Source organism: Galeopterus variegatus, unplaced genomic scaffold, assembly GCF_000696425.1.
Source record: "Galeopterus variegatus unplaced genomic scaffold, G_variegatus-3.0.2 Scaffold4763, whole genome shotgun sequence".
NCBI lineage: Eukaryota > Metazoa > Chordata > Mammalia > Dermoptera > Cynocephalidae > Galeopterus > Galeopterus variegatus.
The window spans coordinates 67,059-87,429 of record NW_007730874.1 but is presented as its reverse complement, the minus strand read 5'-3'; the positions used below and the strand labels follow the sequence as shown (position 1 = coordinate 87,429).

The 20,371-nt window shown below is 43.4% G+C and overlaps 1 protein-coding gene across 1 annotated transcript in view; it reads left to right on the top strand.

The window, feature by feature from the left end:
• The window catches only part of HRH4 (histamine receptor H4), a 12,440-nt gene extending 11,210 nt beyond the window's left edge, over positions 1-1,230 (top strand). The window contains exon 3 of the mRNA XM_008588294.1: positions 524-1,230. Within this exon, the coding sequence (XP_008586516.1) occupies positions 524-1,230 (707 nt within the window). The remainder of the gene's footprint in view (positions 1-523) is intronic.
• Positions 1,231-20,371: the final 19,141 nt, after the last annotated feature.

Below are 20,371 nucleotides of genomic sequence, written 5' to 3'. Positions count from 1 at the left end.
ACACTGAGGGTTGCGGTCCGTTGCCGGACACGAAAAAAGACAAAAAGGAAAAAAAAAAATGCCAGTCTGCAGATTGAGAAGTATTGTGGTAAGGTGCACCCAATTTCAGTTTACCATTCAGATTAGTGTCTGTGGATTAGGAAAAATTGCTTTATTATTTTAGATATTGGCCTTGACATTTCCTATAGAGTCAGGGGTTTAACCTTGAGGGTTATAGTCTTCCCCTAGAAAACCACAAAGAAACTGCATCTTGGCCCAGCTGAAATTGAACCCTCTGTCCTGGTCCACATCATGACACCCAGGTTAGTTAATGTCCCCACCTCTTGCACATTACTGATATTTCTGGGGCCTATGGGATGCTTTGTGCAATCAATATATGTTCAATGTATTGAAAATAACTTATTTGGTCTCTTTTAGGTGTCTTATAGAGCTCAGAACACTAGAATCTTGAAGATTGTCACTCTGATGGTGGCCGTTTGGGTGCTGGCCTTCCTAGTGAATGGGCCAATGATTCTGGTTTCAGAGTCTTGGAAGAAGAAGGGTAAAAAATGTGAACCTGGATTTTTTTCAAAATGGTACATCCTTGCCATCACGTCATCCTTGGAGTTCCTGGTCCCAGTCATCTCAGTTGCTTATTTCGACATGAATATTTACTGGAGCCTTTGGAAACGTGGTAATCTCAGCAGGTGCCAAAGCCATCCTGGATTCACTTCTGTCTCTTCCAGAAACTGTGGACACTCTTTCAGATGTGGACTATTTTCAAGGACCTCTCTTCCTGCACCAAAGGAAGCAGCTGTACCCCTTCATTCAGAGAAACAAGGAAGAAAGAGCAGTCTCTGGTCTTCCTTGAGAACCCACACGAATAGCAATATAATTGCTTCCCAAACAGGTTCCATCTCCCAGTCTGGTTCTATATTTCTTCACCGAAGGGAACATCTTGAACTGCTCAGAGCTAGGAAATTAGCGAAGTCACTGGCCATTCTCTTAGGCGTTTTTGCCATTTGCTGGGCTCCATATTCTCTGTTCACAATTGTTCTTTCAACTTACCCCCCAGAAGAGCGTCCTGAATCAGAGTGGTATGAAATCACATTTTGGCTTCAGTGGTTCAATTCTTTTGTCAATCCTTTTTTGTATCCATTGTGTCACAAGAGTTTTCAGAAGGCTTTCTTGAAAATATTTTGCGTGAAAAAACAACCCATGTCATCAAACAATTGGTCAATGTCCTCTTAAAGATAATATTCTCACTATTATAAATTTTAGTCTTAATCTCACCTCAGTGCATTTGATCTGGCTTCATCTTGCCCTTTCCTCTCTACCAAAAAGGTCCATAAAACTGCAATACTCAAAACTTAAAAAGAAAAATATGAATCTGGAAGTCAATGAAAAATCATTCCAGTGAATAGTAACCGGGTAAACTGATAACAATATTTTTGTAAACTCATAGTCACAAAATTACTATATTTTCCTTAGTCATCACCTCTTCCTTGTTTTTTAGATCTTGATATAATGTTGATTGTGAACGTCCAGAGTTTTTATTTTCTTTCTGTGTTCAGTGTTTGCTACAGTCTTAAATTTTCTTTTTTTATTAATAAAATCTTGTCCAGTTTGAAAATCATTCCCTAAAGTATGCACTAGAGGGGGAAAAAAGCCTCTTTGCTGGGGGTGGGCAACTCTGTTAGCATCAGTGGGCAGGTGAGCTGGCAAGAGCAGGAAGTGGGAATGTGCCCAGGTGAGCTCATGTGTATCTGTAGACTTTATATGGCTGTTGCTGGGAAGGAAGAAAGTGTGGTATGGGGAAGAATGAGGTGGTGACTGCAGCTCTCAAAGATCCTCAGCAAACTTATCTTAGAGGCCAGGTGATCACAAGATTAGAGGGTAAGGAACAGGTGATGGATGGTCACCAAATGACAGCTGAAAGGATAGCTCATCCTAGTCTTTCCTGCCTCTTCTTCCAACTTCCACATCAGCTAAAACTTCTTTTTGTGAGAAAATGTTTGAGAAAGAGAAGGCTAAGAGATGGTTATATGAATAAGCTAGATATACCTGGTGTAATAATCACTGAACTAGCAGCTGAGAGTAATCATTAATGAAATAGTTGGTGTATTTATTTAATGTCTTTGATTTACGTAATATCTTACACTGCAGTGCTTGGAGTTATTCCTTTTTTGCAGTTAGTATAGGCTGTCCTTTGCTGATGACTCATATTTTCTTAGTTTGGTGATGTTTTGTCCTTTTTCTTCATTTTTAACTGTCCTCTTTTTTTCAGTGTTATCTGCCTGTCTTTGTCATAGAATTTTACTTTTATTATAGTTAATTTCATCTATTCTATAAGGTTTTATTCACATTTCCTCTATAACTTCTCAGTGTGAAGTATACCAACATTTATAAAGCAAAGGTATTTCACAGGGCCTGGTTTCCAAAGCCCTGTAGTTTCAGGTATAACCTGACTTTTTAAAATTACATATAGAAATGTTAAGCTTGCAAAACACAGGAAACTTTCCCTAGTTTAAAGTCTCTGATGTAGATAAAGAATTGTAATATAGCAAAATTGCTGGCTCAAGGACAGATGCCCTTGGAGCAGGTCAACCTAAAGTTACTTGATTGTTATGTAAACATACTGAGGAAACTGCTGTAGGAAAACACAGTATTTGCTAACAACAAGCTTTTGTTGGTGGATCGTACTGAGGAAACTGCTGTAGGAAAAGACAGTATTTGCTAACAACAAGCTTTTGTTGGTGGATCAACTTAACATTTTGCAAATTGCATTATGGAATGTCACTTTGTTATTTCACTGTTACCAGCCTCTATTGTTAAACTATACTTAGTCATAACTCCACCTATGTTCCTTTTCTGTAACTTTCTGGCCTGGAGAATAAATACTGAGACAGAACCTCAGTCTGGTGTTAATTTTCCCGAGGAGGAATGCCTCTCTCTTGAGGGTTCCAGGAAATTAATCCCTTCGGGGTTTATCACTGCTCAGAAGAAATGCACTTTGAGTAATCCTTTGCATCTCCATCACCCAGGGGGAGAGAGGTGACAAATCTGTGTGAGGACAAAAGAGAGTGCAACATCTCAGAGTTCTTATACAGTTTAGTCATTTTCATAGTTCTCAGACCTTTGATTAATTTCAAACACTAAAGTATGAAAGTCCTTTAAGTACTGAGTGCTTAGAAGTATACATAATTTTTATATACACATATGCCTTACATTAAGTTCAATATAAGAGATACATGTTTAACATTTAATAGTACCATGAAAAATTTGAGAAATGAACTATCATAAATGCACACATTTTTATAAAGCTGTTACTTGTCAGCTTTTGGTTTTACCATTTATAAATTAGTAGTTGTGGATTTCATGTGATTGCTGAAGGCTTGAATGTTTATTGAATGGAGTGGTCCCATGAAAATTTTTCCCAGTTAAACCTTGGGGGAAACATGCCTAAATATTCACGTGTATTTTCTAAAGTATGTATAAAATATAATATATATTGTATTTCATTTGATCTAAGATGCTGTCAATGTAAGACATGCTGTTATTTTACTTACCACTATAAAAGAGAAAATGCTGTAAATTGTCTATGGTACAATACTTTAAAAAAATCACATTGCTGGTAAGTCCTCTTCTGATTCCAGAGTTGTTTAGAAGTAAGCAATGTGTGTCTGAGAAGTGATGGAATATGATATATATGTGATAAGTGAACTAAACAAGCTAATCTTGTATGAAATGAGAATTTGAAAAATAAATACTTTTGATGGTATGTGCATGTATTCATTGAACAAATGTTTACTGGGAGTCTGTCATGTATGTATTAGCTACTTATTGTAAAGATGCCTGTGAAACTTGCCAATAAGATTTAGATTCCTCAGGAACAACAGGAATTCCACTTTGGGGTACTCTTACTACACTGGTAGGCACTCCAAAGACACTTAGTAGATATATAAAAAAGCATGTACTAAGCATTTTCCTGAAAATAGAAGGTAAATCCTAGTTTAAAAATTCAAATCTTTTAAATTTGCACCAGAGGAGCTTTAAACTATGTTTTTCATTACAGTAAAAGTAATATGTACTTATGGTAAGAAGTAGACAATAATAAAACAATTCCTATACCCAAGAAGCAGCCATAATTATTAGTTTTGTGTAGATCTTACTAGAGAAAAAACCATAATAAAATCCCATTTTCTGGAAACATGTTCGTGTATCTAAACTTCTTTTTTTTTTTTTTGTCTTTTTCCGTGTCCGGCAACGGATCGCAACCCTCAGTGTCGCCCCCGTACCGGACCAGGACCGGCAACGGGATCGCAACCCTCGGTGTTGCCCCCGCGCCTCGCTCAGCCAGTGAGCGGGAACCGGTCTGTATGTGGGATCTGAACCCTCGGCGGGGGGGGGGGGGGGTCCCAAGCGGCGCACTAGCGCAGTGCGCCACCGGGCCGGCCCCATGTATCTAAACTTCTTTTTTTTTTTTTGTCTTTTTCCGTGTCCGGCAACGGATCGCAACCCTCAGTGTCGCCCCCGTACCGGACCAGGACCGGCAACGGGATCGCAACCCTCGGTGTTGCCCCCGCGCCTCGCTCAGCCAGTGAGCGGGAACCGGTCTGTATGTGGGATCTGAACCCTCGGCGGGGGGGGGGGGGGGTCCCAAGCGGCGCACTAGCGCAGTGCGCCACCGGGCCGGCCCCATGTATCTAAACTTCTAAAGATATCCTCAGATGAATCCTTTCATAAAATGAAGCCTCTGATTCTAGAATGAGTAATTACTTCCCTTCTCCCCCAAACAAAACTGGCTGTTAAAATTGGATTTTTAGATAGATATTTGCTCATCTTAACGCCAGACCAAACCCACTGGCATAATTGGCAGAATGTTCCTAACAATGTTGGTTCCTAAGTGTTGGCTTCTGTTTGTCTGCATAGAAATGGACTCAAGGAGAGGACGTAGGACTATAAATGAAGATTATGAATGATCCTTCAGGTCAAGTGTTTTTATGAGTCACAAAGGCTTCAGACATAAGTAACAGAATAGTCATAATAACTATTTTATAGAAACACTTGTTCTGCCTTCTTGGTAGCCACTTTCCTATAGTAAGTTTTTTAGCATTTGAAGAAACTCTATTTCACATTATGATTTCAAAAAAGGAGAGATTCTAGCAAACAAAGTAAACTTTTTAATTTAATTTTATTTTTTGGTGGCTGCCCAGTACAGGGATTGAACTCCAGACCTTGGTGTTATCAGCATCATGCTCTACAAAGTAAATTTTTTATTCTAATAATTGCTACCTAGTCAGGGCTGAGTCAAGAAAAGACAACCCATGTTAATTATTACAAACAGAAGGAATTTAATACAGGGAATTGATTAATACAGGATATTGAAAGATCAAAAGAGCAAAACCAGAGATTAATAACTTAAGAAAGCAACTACCATCATTAAGGATAGAGAGAATAAAAGGTGGATGTTATCAGAATATAGGATCATGAAGAAGTCCCTGGAGGACTGATTCTTGGATCACTGATTGATACAGGATGCCCTGTGGTTAGGCTAGGACAGCCAGAGAGATGTGACAAGCTGATGCACAGACTCCCATGGGGCAGGCGTGGGGGTGGGAGTGGGGCAGCCACAGCCACTGCTGGAGGGGTGCCAACTCAAGCTAGAAGCTCTAAATGAGCTTCTTCTCAGTACCTCCCACCTTCCAATCTCTTGCCAGTGCCTTAAATGGATGGAAACTAACTGAAAGCCAGGTGGCAAGGGTGTCTGAGAAACATGCATGGCTCCTAATTCCAGCCTTACAGTGCAGTGCATAAAAATGTAGGCTTGGAGCTGATAGACACCGGGTGAATAATTGGCAAAAGCATCATACATGTAATCATAATAAAGTAGAACTTTGGTCTTTAGGGACTTAACATTTACAGTTCTAATGGTACCATAAGCAGCCTGCCAGTCCATAACATATTGTAATTTGTAGTTTTCTTGAGGCACAAATTTAAATTGTATATCATTAGGCTGGTATGCTGAGTGACCTGGCTGCTAGACCCAGCACCCTCATTCTAATAAAGTTTTCTTGCCCTCTATTCTTGTCACATGGCCTGCAGTGCTGATGAAGTGTTCAACATTTTTGTGTTGGTGATGGAAGTGGGAGAGAAATGACAAAGTCCAATAAAGTGTGGAACTCCGTGGTGGGTCAGCCCTATAACTGGTGAGCTCACTACATTTCATAACAGAGCTTCCAAGCGAGTGGTTCGTGCATGTGTGTGGTCTACATGATGAGTTGAATTTGTTGTCGTGATTTATAAATTGGAGCATTTAACCTCAAAATTGGGATTTCCAGCTTTTTTTCCTGAAAAATTGGAAGATCTGGCAATCTTGGGCCTGCATTCCCTCAAGAAAATAATTGCTGAATCTGAGTAGTGGGCCCTCATACCCTTCAGGCCCCCATGATTCCACTTTGCCTCCTTTAGTCACTTTTGTTTGACTGCCCGTCCCTTTAGGCATCTGAATGGCAACCCCTACTCTATATGTAAAAAGAAAAATTGATTCATGAAGCTATTTTGGTGAGTACCCCAGAAAGTACAAAAATTCCCTCTTACGTTAGAAATTTTAGGTCTGGGGGTTCATCAGTTAGGATTCCTTTGGTTATAAGTGACAGAAACACAGTTTGAACCTCCTGGGCAAAAGTGACCTTATTAGCTCCCATGCACAAAGTGCATAGACACAGTGGTGGGAGCTGACCCCAGGGATGGCCCAAACCAGAGACTCTGGCAGCTTTATTTTCCCAGACTGGCTTTCTTACAGGGCTGGGAAGGATGGATGCTCACATTCTTAATCAGATAGAAAATGGGTCTCTCCTAGTAAAAGTGAAAAATAAAATCTTGAAAAATATCAACTGAGTGCCCAGCTGGTATCTTGTGCATATCTCTGGACCAGTCCCTGTAGGGGAGCACGGAGGCCAGTACTGCCCCTTGTGTTAGTTTCTTCTTCAGCCTCATCTCTGGTAGGGAGATAGGGTCTGCTGTTTTCAAAACATTTGATTAGAAGAGGGAAGAATAGTTCCCTCAAATGAAGGGGTGTACGGTTACCAGAAGAAGGAAGTAGAGATAATAAACGTCTGCTCTAAGGGGTATCCAAAAATTGGAGATGTCATGAAGATCTGATTGTCTTCCTCATACACTGTGCAAGAATGCCAGATGGCCATGATCGTCTACCCCTTCCTGAATGCCTGCCCTTTGCACTGTGACTCTATAGCTCTTCCCATCGATAGTGACTTGCTCTGGCCGGTTGACTGCTGCCAATGGGCAGTGAAAGTGACATCTTGCAAATTGCAAGCCTAGACCTCAAGAGGCCTGTGTGCATCTGTTCAATCTCTTGGAAGCCTGCCCTGCTGCCAGATGAACACACCCTGGGCTAGGCTGCTGGAGGATGAGAGAGCGCACAAAGCAGAATCAAGCTGTCATAGCCGGGGCCATCTCAGACCAGCCAGCCTCCAGCTGACTTGGCAGCTGACTGGAGACAAAGGGGCAAACCCAGGTGAAACAAGGCCAGCTGAAAGAAGCCTGGCTTGGCCCAGACCAGAAGAACCACTCATCTGACCCAGAGACTCCTGAGCAACGACAGACTACATTTTGGGAGTGTTTGTTATCCAGCAATCACCAACTGATAAGTCAAGCTCTTTCCCTACTGTGTATTAAAATTAGCTTCCAAAAGTTTTTTTTTTCTTAATTTTATTTCCAAAAGTTGAGTAGAAGAAAGAAGTAGATATTTACACCATTTATTCTTGTGTGGTAGTCAGGACAGAAAATACGAACATTATTATGCAATAGAACAGACTTTTTTCTTTTAAGATTATGGCTACTTCTCTACAGGAACATATTCATTGCACAATGATTTAATGATAAGAATAAATGATTTTGAAATACCACAAACTACATAACATAACAATAGTAGGATAGATGCACCTGACAAGGTAAAGTTGTACTGTGGGGATGGAAGAGAAAGACCATCATGGGGAGAAAACCTGTTTTTAGCCACGTGTACCCTTCCCCTTAATTGCCTTGTTCAGTCTCTTCAGGTTTTCGTCTTGAGTCAGATACTGCACTGATGATGCAGTTTGTATGAAACAGTCCCTCTCCTTTTTAAAAAATGCATTTCTCCTTGCTCATGCCTGCAATAATTTCTTTCTATGCTTAGACTTCTACTAGACAGTAAGAGGGCCAGAGAGAGGGCCTGAAATAGAACAAGCCAGTTTGGTTAATGATTAGTAGCTTGTGGAAGGATTAGTGGAAGAAGTTAACTTTCTCTCTCGTTTCAGATTTCGATATTGCCTACTCTCTGCTCTCTTACTTGAGGCCATAAATAGTTGACCAGAAAAGAAAACATCCTAAAGAAAAAGTGTAGGATGACAGTTGAAGCACTTTTCTGATGTTCAACCTCACTTAAAATTTCTGGTAGTCAAGATAAAGATGCAAGACAGGCTCTTTCCTCTACAGAAAGGCACTTATCAGTTTCTTCTTAGAAAGTGGGAAACAAAGGGTTTTAAAATTATCAAATCATCCTTCCTGTTTCCTTACCCCAATCTAGGGCACCCAGGTCCCGGCCCAGGGGGCAGTTAGGTGATTGGCTGGGGGTTCTGCCTTCCCTGATCTCCCATTTCTGGAGTCCAGTGAGTTTGAGTTCAATTCTTATTTTTCGTTTTGTTCCTCTGGCTCCACGTAGAACGTCTGGAGTTCTGAAGGCCGTCCTCTTCCGCACGGGTCTCCACACCGAGGAAAATATCTGCTGCTTTAAGATAATAGCCCTCAACAAGGTTCATACTACGTAGAGGGTACTGGGGGACAGGGTAGACAGAGTCCTTGCCTTTAAGGAGCTGTACATCATCTGGCACAGAATCAACAGGAACAGGAACCCGAGTGTGCACTGCAGTGAAGCGACATAGCTGGATCGATTGCTTCTTTTATAGTGATGTTCGTGGCGACGCAGGCGGGGGCGGTGCCCCTGCAGCCATCCTGCTGTAGGGCTGCCCTGCTTGGCCTGTGTCTTTTCAGGCAACCCAGTCAAAGCTGTGAGGCTGCTCTCCTGGGTGTCGTGCAGACAGGCTTCGACGGCAGAAGGCTAGAGCAGGACCACGATAATGCAGAAACGTTGTATACATGGCGCTTACTCTGCCAGCACAGGATTAATGTCTCATTTGTAGAAACTAAAGAATAAGGAGGGTAGATGACTCTCACGCAATCATCAGGTAAAGAAGCCAGCATTTGAACTCAGGGAGTCTGAAACTAGAGTCCAGATGCGCAAGCCTCGTCCCACGCAGTCTCGCACGCTCAGCAGGCTCTGTTCACCCCCCGGGAAGTTAATAAGTCGGAGCTTTTAGAAGGAGGTGGATGGTAAGTGGAGTAAACAAAACCTGAATGAAGTCAAATCAAAACAAAACAACCCAAATCAACACCACCCAAACCTAAGCGTCTCCCCCCTCCGCATCAGCAGTCTCTACGCTCTCCACCAGATGGCAGTAGTTACACACGGTTTTTCTCCCGTTTATTTCTGTCTGAGCAGCCACTGAATAAATAAATGGGTAAGGTTGTTTTGTGTTACAATTTAAGGAAATCTGATAACAGCCCCTTAACTTCTCAGTATATTGAATTAAACTCAGAAAAGCAGTTAAGATTACATAAACTCTCTAAAAAAACAAAACAATGACTTCTTTTCTCCCTCTAGAAGGTAAGGCTGCCCCAAGATGCTCACATCAGGGCATGTGTGTGCACACACGTCCACCACACACACCTACTCCCAGTGTCTACCCCCGTGAACACCCACCCTCCACATCCACGCACGTCCACCCCACACACATCCACATGCCCACACCACCTCCCACACGCCTCCACTCCCTCCCCACACCCACACGCATCCACATCCACACACAATCCACCCAGACACACATCCACACACCACACATCCACATCCACACACAATCCACCCCCACACAACCCCCCACACACATCCACACACACATCCACGCACATCCACATCCACACAAAATCCACCCACACACATCCACACACCACACATCCACACGCAATCCACCCACACACAACCCACCCCCACACACATCCACACACACATCCACATCCACACACGTCCACCCCACACACATACACATGTCCACACCAACTCCCACACGCCTCTGCTCCCTCCCCACATCCACACACACCTCTCCACATCCACACACACATCCACACACACCTCCCCACATCCACACACACATCCACCCAGACACACATCCACACACAATCCACCCACACACAACCCACCCCCACACACATCCACACACCACACTTCCACACACAATCCACCCACACACAACCCACCCACACACACATCCACACACCACACACCCACACACACATCTCCACACCACACATCCACACACATCCACACACAATCCACCACACACCACACATCCACACACATCCACACACAATCCACCCCCACACGTCCACGCACACATCCACACACACATCCATGCACCACACATCCACACACAATCCACCCACACACACATCCACACACACACATCCACGCACACACACACTTCCAGTCACACACATGCACCCCACACACGTACAAAGACACACACATCCACACACTCACTCACATCCATCCCCATCCCCACATCCACCCTCCCATGCACGTCTACCCACACAGCTACCACCACACACATCCACAAACACACAATCCTCACACTCACATACTTCATCTGCACACACATTCCAGGAAGAGGAATCCCTTCTTAAGGAATCCCTTAAAATCCCCCGATACTATAAAAGTTTTTCTGTACCTACTTCATTAGTGTCATTCACTAATCCTTCCTTTGTAACCATATCACAAATTGTTGGCTTTAAACAAATGACTGCATTACAGGACCTCCCAAAGCCTTTAAAAAATCTTTCTTCCACAAAATTCACTGAAAAGGAGTAATTCTCTTCTTATCTTACACACACACATACCTATGCCCGTCTTTCCTAAATAATTATTTTTTTTATTTTTATTTTTTTTTTCCTTTTTGTCTTTTTTCGTGTCCGGCAACGGATCGCAACCCTCAGTGTCGCGCCCGTATCGGACCGGGACTGGCAACGGGATCGCAACCCTCGGTGCTGTGCCCACACCTCGCTCAGCCAGTGAGCGGGAACCGGTCTGTATGTGGGATCCCAACCCTCTGCGGGAGCGCCACCACGCTTCCCAAGCGGCGCACTATAGCAGTGCGCCACCGGCTGGCCTCTAAATAATTATTTTATCAGCATTTCTCTTATAGCTACTCTTCCATCCACATTTCCCATTCNACACGGTTTTTCTCCCGTTTATTTCTGTCTGAGCAGCCACTGAATAAATAAATGGGTAAGGTTGTTTTGTGTTACAATTTAAGGAAATCTGATAACAGCCCCTTAACTTCTTAGTATATTGAATTAAACTCAGAAAAGCAGTTAAGATTACATAAACTCTCTAAAAAAACAAAACAATGACTTCTTTTCTCCCTCTAGAAGGTAAGGCTGCCCCAAGATGCTCACATCAGGGCATGTGTGTGCACACACGTCCACCACACACAGCTACTCCCAGTGTCTACCCCCGTGAACACCCACCCTCTACATCCACGCACGTCCACCCCACACACATCCACATGCCCACACCACCTCCCACACGCCTCCACTCCCTCCCCACACCCACACACATCCACATCCACACACAATCCACCCAGACACACATCCACACACCACACATCCACACACAATCCACCCACACACAACCCACCCCACACACATCCACACACACATCCACGCACATCCACACACCGTACATCCACACATACATCCACACACACACACATCCACACACACATCCACCCACACACACATCCACATATAATCCACCCACACACACATCCAAAGACGCATCCACATGCACACCACATATCCACACACCACACATCCACATACCACACATCCTCACACACACACCCACACACACACATCCACATCCACACACAATCCACCCCCACACAACCCCCCCCACATCCACACACACATCCACGCACATCCACATCCACACACAATCCACCCCCACACAACCCCCCCCACATCCACACACACATCCACGCACATCCACATCCACACAAAATCCACCCACACACATTCACACACCACATATCCACACGCAATCCACCCCCACACATCCACACACAATCCACCCACACACACATCCACACACACATCAACGCACCACACATCCACACACACACACATCCACAGACACATCCACATGCACACCACATATCCACACACCACACATCCACACACCACACATCCTCACACACACATCCACACACACACACCACATATCCACACACTACACATCCTCACACACATACACACACACACACACCACATATCCACACACCACACATCCACACACCACACATCCTCACACACATCCACACACACACAGTCACACACACACACACACACATGCACCCCCCACACGTACAAAGACACACACATCCACACACTCACTCACATCCATCCCCATCCCCACATCCACCCTCCCATGCACGTCTACCCACACAGCTACCACCACACACATCCACAAACACACAATCCTCACACTCACATACTCCATCCGCACACACATTCCAGGAAGAGGAATCCCTTCTTAAGGAATCCCTTAAAATCCCCCGATACTATAAAAGTTTTTCTGTACCTATTTCATTAGTGTCATTCACTAATCCTTCCTTTGTACCAATATCACAAATTGTTGGCTTTAAACAAATGACTGCATTACAGGATCTCCCAAAGCCTTTAGAAAATCTTTCTTCCACAAAATTCACTGAAAAGGAGTAATTCTCTTCTTATCTTACACACACACATACCTGTGCCCGTCTTTCCTAAATAATTATTTTATCAGCATTTCTCTTATAGCTACTCTTCCATCCACATTTCCCATTCATTCCTCAAAATAGCCGTCTACTTCTCATTGTAAAAGCCGTATTCCAGGGCGTCCAAAGCTTTAACAAACAGCCAGAGACGCTGTAAACTCATGATCCTCTAACTTCAAACACTGTAGCTTCACGAAAACAGGTTTCTCAACTTCAGTATTTTCTCCGTTTAAGACAACACCATCTACTGGCTGTATTTGGTATTGCAGCTAAGTTCTAGTTAATGCTCAGCCCCCAAAGCAGCAACAGCGCTTTTTCTGTCAGTACATGATCAGGACGTAAAAAGTGAAATCACATCGATCACACAGGAACTTATAACTTTATATCCCATCATGTGGCATGAGTCTAGCCACATTCTGAATCTTTATCTTTAGCACGGGGGTGACTTCCCATGTACCAAGGCAGTGCGTGGATGTTGGGGTTACCTTTACCTTTTTTTGTAAGTTGTACCCAAACTTGTCTTTCATTTGCACCAGTCCTTCAAGGAAAAAATATTCCATATTGTTAAACTGGGGTATCTCTTACTCCTAAATTTTTGCTCTTATGAGACTATGTCTCTGACACTGTAATGAATGTTAATAGTGATATAATGTGCATTTTGGTGAAAATTGCTCTATTGTCAGTTTTTCGGAAAAAAACCTATTTCATAGTGTGAGCATTATTTATGATTCACAAGATAAACCTATTTCTCAAGATTTCAACTGTTATTATAAAAAGCTGTGCTTATCAGCTATCAGTTATGATAGGCTTTTTAGATTTATATAAAATTTTGACTGATTATGGAGTGTCCCAGCTACTGTTAGTGCAGTTAATACCTTCATTCCATTTTTGTCAACATCTGTTTTATTTTTTAAAATCCTGTGAGGTTTTGTCCTGCAACTTGGGCAAAGAGAAAGAAATTTATGTGGGGGAAGACAATCTGGGAAGGAAGAGGAAGAAAAAGAAAGGAGTGGATAATCTATATATTTTTTTTTCCTGGCTTATAGTTGAGCTCCTCTGGATGGGGGACTGAAGACCGGACGTTATGGAATGATTTTACATAGGGACTCCCATCCAGGCAAGGGGTGACCCCAGAGGTTGACGCAACATGTTAAGAGAGACTTTGTGATTATTTTGGCATAACAGAGCTGCCTTGGTGAGCAGATGGCACAATGTGACACAGACCCAGGGAGGAAGTCGTTCTCTTCCATCCTGCAGGGAACACCACATTGTTTGGACAACCCTGTGGGTGTGCTGGTCTCCCGTGGGAGCAGCATGTCACCTGGAGTCCTGCATGGCTCTGCATTCTCCTGATGGACATCGGTAGCGCTGGGGCTTCCCCACCCAGGGGCTTCTTGCGTGGTGGACAAGGACAAAGGAGAGGAGAGCTGGAGATGAAGAGGGTGGCTGTGTCAGGCTGACTCCAGCTGACAGACTGGCTTGTGGCATGTGCAAGGGCATCTCTTTGTGGACCATCAGAAATGACAGGACAGGTACAAAAAGGCCAATGTCTGGAAAGTAGACAAACAAGGGCTTACTCTATCATAATATATTTTTAAAAATTAAACCTCTGCATGGATGCGCAGGTGTATATGTTAAAGCGGCCACAGGCTGATGAGGTCTGGGATATTTGGGCAACAGCTATAGCGTAACCAGCAGCCTCAGTGGCACCCCTGGTTAGCCATGGCACAAAGGGAGCGTGCACGATTACCACGTCTGCAGGAAACGGACAGGACGCGGAGCCCGCTCTGGCTTCCCTGTCGCAGCTGCACCGGGAGCGCGTGGCAGGAGGACGGGCGTGTCCCCGGGGCGAGGGCCGAGGGCGCTGCTGTGAAGCCAGCGCCTGCAGATCAGCTGCTCACGTCGATCAGGGTTCACGGGGGACGCGGCTCTTTCGTGCCAGGAGAGCTGAGACAGGAAGTGAAGGGCGGTGACGGCACAGCCCGGCCCGGGCGGGTCTGCGCGTCCGCGCTGCTGTCCCCGCGGGCGGCCGACGTCCCCGCGGCCTCTGCGCGCGGCGCGGGCCGGGCGACAGCAGCCTCGGAGTCAGGAGGCAATTTTAAAATCGGAGCCGTTTTCATCCGTCAGGCCTGGTTTCCTCGATTAATAAGCGGTGCTTTCGAGGCCCAGCCGTCCGCCTCCCCCACACCCGTCCTCCTGTCCCTTCGGAGCGGGCTGTCCCCAGAGGGGCTCGCCCGGCGCCGCCGACCTTGCCGGGAGGAGTGTGTCTCCTGCCTTGAACTTCCTTCCTACCTCCGGGCCTTTGCTGCTGGCCACGCTCCCCCTTGACCACCCTGAATAAATCTTCCCCGAGTCCCTGACAGCTGCCGATTTGGCTTCTTTCTTATTTTTTTTTAATTGAAAGTAAACCTTCAAAGCGGCCCGGCCACCTGAGAAGCTGTGCCGAGCGCCGCGGCCGCGCGGAGGACCTCAAACACCGGCGGCGGTCCCCGCGTCCCCTCCCGCTCGCTCGGGGCAAAAGCCACCCGGCTTTGTGGGCTGCCGGAGCCGTTTAGCTTTCAATTTAGCTCTTGCATCAGAAGGAGGGAGCATGGACACCGGTAAAGTGGTTGTAGAGTGATTTTGAAAGCTGCGTAACTGGGGAAAGAGACGGAGACAGACGACAGACAGACAGACAGACAGACAGACACCCGAGGTTTGTGGAGGGAGGTACGAGTCTCCAGGCACAACGCAAGTGTAATTCATTTATATGAGAAATCCGGGGGTGCCTAAGTGCTGCCCGGTTAGACTACTGGGGGTACATAGCAGAAGGAAATATATTTTAAAAGCCATTCCAGTTTAGCAATGAGTGTTGAACATCAGGAAGCAGTAATGCATGGGAGGCACAGAGAGTTAGGAGTCAAGATTCCTGGATTTTGTTCTAGGGTCTTCTCCTTAGTCACTTGGTCATTTTAAGCTTGGACTCTCCAGGTCTCTCTATCTTCCCCCAAACACATTTAAAAAAAAATATGAAAAACTTAAAATATTCAGAAAAATTGAAAAAATAATGTCACAAACACTTTTATATCCACCAGCTAAATTCAACAATGGCTAACATCTTGTTAATCTTACATTTTGTTTTATCTTTGTCTCTGTCTTTATCTTTCTCTCACACACACGTGGGCTTCGTGACACTTCACTCCTAATTAGATCCCCCAGCATGCATTTCCTCAAAAGGACATCCTCCTACACAACCACAATACAATGATTACACCTAAGGAAATTAAAAAGAATTCCCTAATCACGTCTAATATCCAATTCACATTAAAACTTCTCCAACCACCTCCAAACTGTCTTTTGTAACCGGTTTTTGTTTTGAATCAGGAGCCAAATTTCCCCCATTACATTTGGTAGTTGTCTTTTTCATCTCTTGTTCTCTCTTCTCTCATTGAGGTAGAACCTGCATACAAGAGTGTAAAGCCCTAAATGTATGCCTTGATGGATTTTCACGTAAGTATAACCCTATGTGACCACCAACCAGATCAATATGTAGAATATTTCCACCACCCCAGGAGGAGTGAGGCTGTGAAACAACTGGATCTCTCAGATCTTTTGACTGGGAGTGTAAGGTGATTCAACGACTTAGGAAAATTGATATCTAATAAGTTTCAACATGTACTGACTCTATGACCCAGCAATTCTCTCTTCAGTACATACCCCAAAGTTGCATATGCCACCAAAAAGCCTGTGCAAGAATGCTTACAGTGGCTTTATTCATGATATCCCCACACTGGAAATGTCCCAAATGTCCGTCAACAATGAAATGGATAAATTGTGGGATGTTTATACAAAGGAATGCTGCACAGCAATAAAAAGGAAAAAGGTACTGAATCATGCAGTAACATGGATGAATCTCAGACATTATATTGAATGAAACAAGTTGATGTAAGAGACTATATAGTGTATGAATCATTTTAGATGAAAGTCAAAAAGAGGCACCCCACCCCAAAATAAAAACCTATTGTAAGAGAAATCTTTAGTCTCCTTTAATGAACAATAACCACTTTTTATTCCCTCATGACGTTTTCTTTTTGAAGAAGCTATGTGAGTTGTTTTGTAGAATGTCTCATACTCTAGATTTGTCTGATCACTTCCTTATTTAACTTGATCCTTCACGACTGGGGAACCAGGAGAGAATTGAGGTATAATTGTCCTAAGGCACCTGTTTTATGTAATAAATTAACTTCTACTCCATGCATCTAAAACGGTACTGGTTATGCTTCATTCTTGGGAGAATTGAATAAAACACCACTCAGCTCATTTTCTGTGGATCTGTGGTTCAATTGAAGAACTCCAGTTGAGAAAGGTTTGCTGAAAGTTAGATCTTAAAGCTTGATTAGAGTCAAGTCATTTTTGGCAAGACTGTTTTACAGGTGGCACTGTATACTTTCTACTGCATCATGCTGGGAGGCATTTAACGTCAGGTTGTCACACTCTTAGTGATGTGCATGTGGAGTTTGATCATTTGGTTAAGGTGGTGACCGCCAGTTCTCTCCATTGTGAAGGATGCTTTCCCCAGTCTCCATGGCTTAACAACCTCATTTGTCAACATGAAGCACTCAAAGGCCAGTATCCCCTACTTGATGGAATAGTTTCTTCCCAGCAAATTTGGCTGCAAGGTAAAATTCTTCAAAGCAAAATTATTTCACCTACAGAGCTTCACCCTTAAGTAGGAGCTTCATACCAAAAAAACACATCTTAACTGCAATAGAACATTTCGTATCTTGCAGATTTTTAGGTAACATAAAATGATTCACTTCCTACTTGAGATTTGATAAACATGACATTTATGACATTAAACCTGCTTAGATTTAGGACACATTATATTGCATTTGCATGCATTTTGGTGGTGATAAATATTATTAGAAGTCAGTATTTAAATCATTGGTAGAAACTACACTAAGGATTTCATATATATCCCTAGATCTCAGACCCAGAAGAGATGTGTTTCAAAGCATTTTATAGCATAAAAATTACTCTTAAGAACTCACTTTTGTACTCTAACTTAAAACAAGAAAAGTAGTTTAAGCATGATTATCAACCGACTTCATGGGGAAAAAAAATCATTCCAAATGATTCAGATGAAATTGGGTGCAGTAATAATCACAGCAGTCCAGAATAGTTTCATGGAGGAAAACAAGGGTCAAGTCCCACTTACCAGCTGAGTAGCCATGGCCAACCCACTTTAAACTTTGACATCCTCGTGGAAAATTACAGATGGACACATATTGGTTGATATTCCATCCTTTGAGAGACTGGGTCCATGTCTGTCTCCCTTGAACGCCGGTAGGCTCTGTGACTGCTTTGACCAATGGCACACAGCTGGCGTGATAATGTGCCAGTGTCTGGACCCAAGCCTTAAGAGACTGGGAGCTTCTACTTCCTGTCTTTTGGAACACCCACTTTGAAACCTAGCCACTGTGCTGTAGGAAGTGCACACAGCCCTGTGGAGGGACCCATGTGGAGAAGAACTGACCCTCAGCTGACATTGCTGACTGAGGTCCTGGTGACAGCCAGCATCCACCTGTCAGCCAGCATCCACCTGTCATCTGTGAATGAACCATTCTGGGAAGTGGATCCTCTAGTCCTTGCTGAGCCACCCAAGTGATGCTTGTAACACTTCTCGCAGTGTAAGACAGATGCAAAAAAGATTACTCAAAGCAACATGAATGCAATGAGAAGCCCAAAGCGACTGCGCCTCAGCAACTCCTCTGTTAGAAGGAGAAATTGAGGATAGCCCTGATTCAAAGTTAGCTTCTGTTTTTACTGTAAAGACAAGGAAGTTTCACAAGAAAAATCAGTTGATTCGATCATTTCAAAAGGACACAAAGACATGGACAATGTGACAAAAGTTATCCATAGCTAAGTATAGCTTAAACAGTGGAACATAGTAACATCATTAAAACTAACAGCATGATATCCCAAAGTATAATTAGTGAGAGGCTAAGTTGATCAAACTGTGATCATTATCTAATTTAAAATATAACCTCTCCTTAAATAATTTAAGCAAAAGTTACATTGTTATTATTAAATCTAAGCATAATTGTCTCTTAAGTTTCCACCAACAAATAGCTTGCCCTTAGTAAACATTTTTTTCACATTTTTTCCTACAGCAATTCTTTCAACATTTTTTTTTAACAACAATCAGTGTGTTAAATAATCAAAGTACATAATCCCATCCCTAAACAGTGATTAGAATTGATTAGATGGGCTTTGGCCCTGCTAGCTGCAGGCTGTTGCCTCCTAGCTAAGGACTTTTGTCCCATAATTTTTTTTTAGCTTAAGAACCCTGTCTAAAAATCAAATGAGAATCAAGATTTCTAACTCTCTACAATGCTGCGTGGAGCACGCTCGTGCACAATCGCAGACTGGTGAGTAAGGAAGTGGGTGCTCTTCCTCAGCTCCTAGGTTGTGGAGGTATTTGTCACACAGCAAAGATAACCGCAACAGTCCTCATTTGTAATATGGTGACAAACCTACTTATCTTGTATACACAGAGAAGGTCAAATGGGATAAGAGATATAAAAAGTGCTTTGCAAACTATAAAGCAATTCTATGCCAATGTAAGCTGATAGTCTCTGAAATAACCAAGAGAATGGAAGGATTCTGTAAATATTACTGGCCTGAAGTTGGCATATTGCCCTAATTTCTACTGACCCACCTCCTGAAGTTAGAAACAGTATGAATTCCTTTTCTTCTATTGTAGTAAAATATACATAACATAAATTCACTATCTTAACCATTTTCAGGTGTACAATTCAGTGGCATTAAGTACATTCACATTGCTCTACGACCATCCGCACCATCCATACTCAGAACTCCAGTTACTTTTGATAACAGGAAATATCTCTTCTTAAAAAGTGTAATTTTCTATTCTCAACTTGAAGTGTAGTCATCTCAGCATCCTACATGATGATGATAATTTTAAGAATGAGTCATGGGCTGTAGAGATGGGTTTCCTGAGAGACTGTGAGGAGTGGCAGCCCATGGTCTGCAGTAGAGCCTGAGAACTTTCTCTTCTTTTTCAGAGCTGGTCCCATTCCCTTAGGACTTCAATGATTCATTAGTCAGCACGGGGCTGGGAGAATATTTAGAGAGAAATGAGCACTTATTAAAAAGGGCCAAGAGAGCAAGTTTTCAAAGCTAGAACGCTCCAACAAATCCATTTCCTACATAAGCAGGCCCTCTAGAGTTACCGCACGTAACCTGGTTCCCACCTGGATGTTATTAGTTTCCCTGAGTTCAGAGCAGAGCAAAGACTGAAGAAAATGGTGTCAAAAACCGAGCAATCTGTCCTGATCTGTGCTGCACAATTAATGCAGCGTGCTTTTTATAAGAATTACGTACGCAGATGACATGGTATTTAGACAGCCAGAGCTGGAAAACCATCTGGTTAGGTGCTACTTTACAATCACGATGTCTGT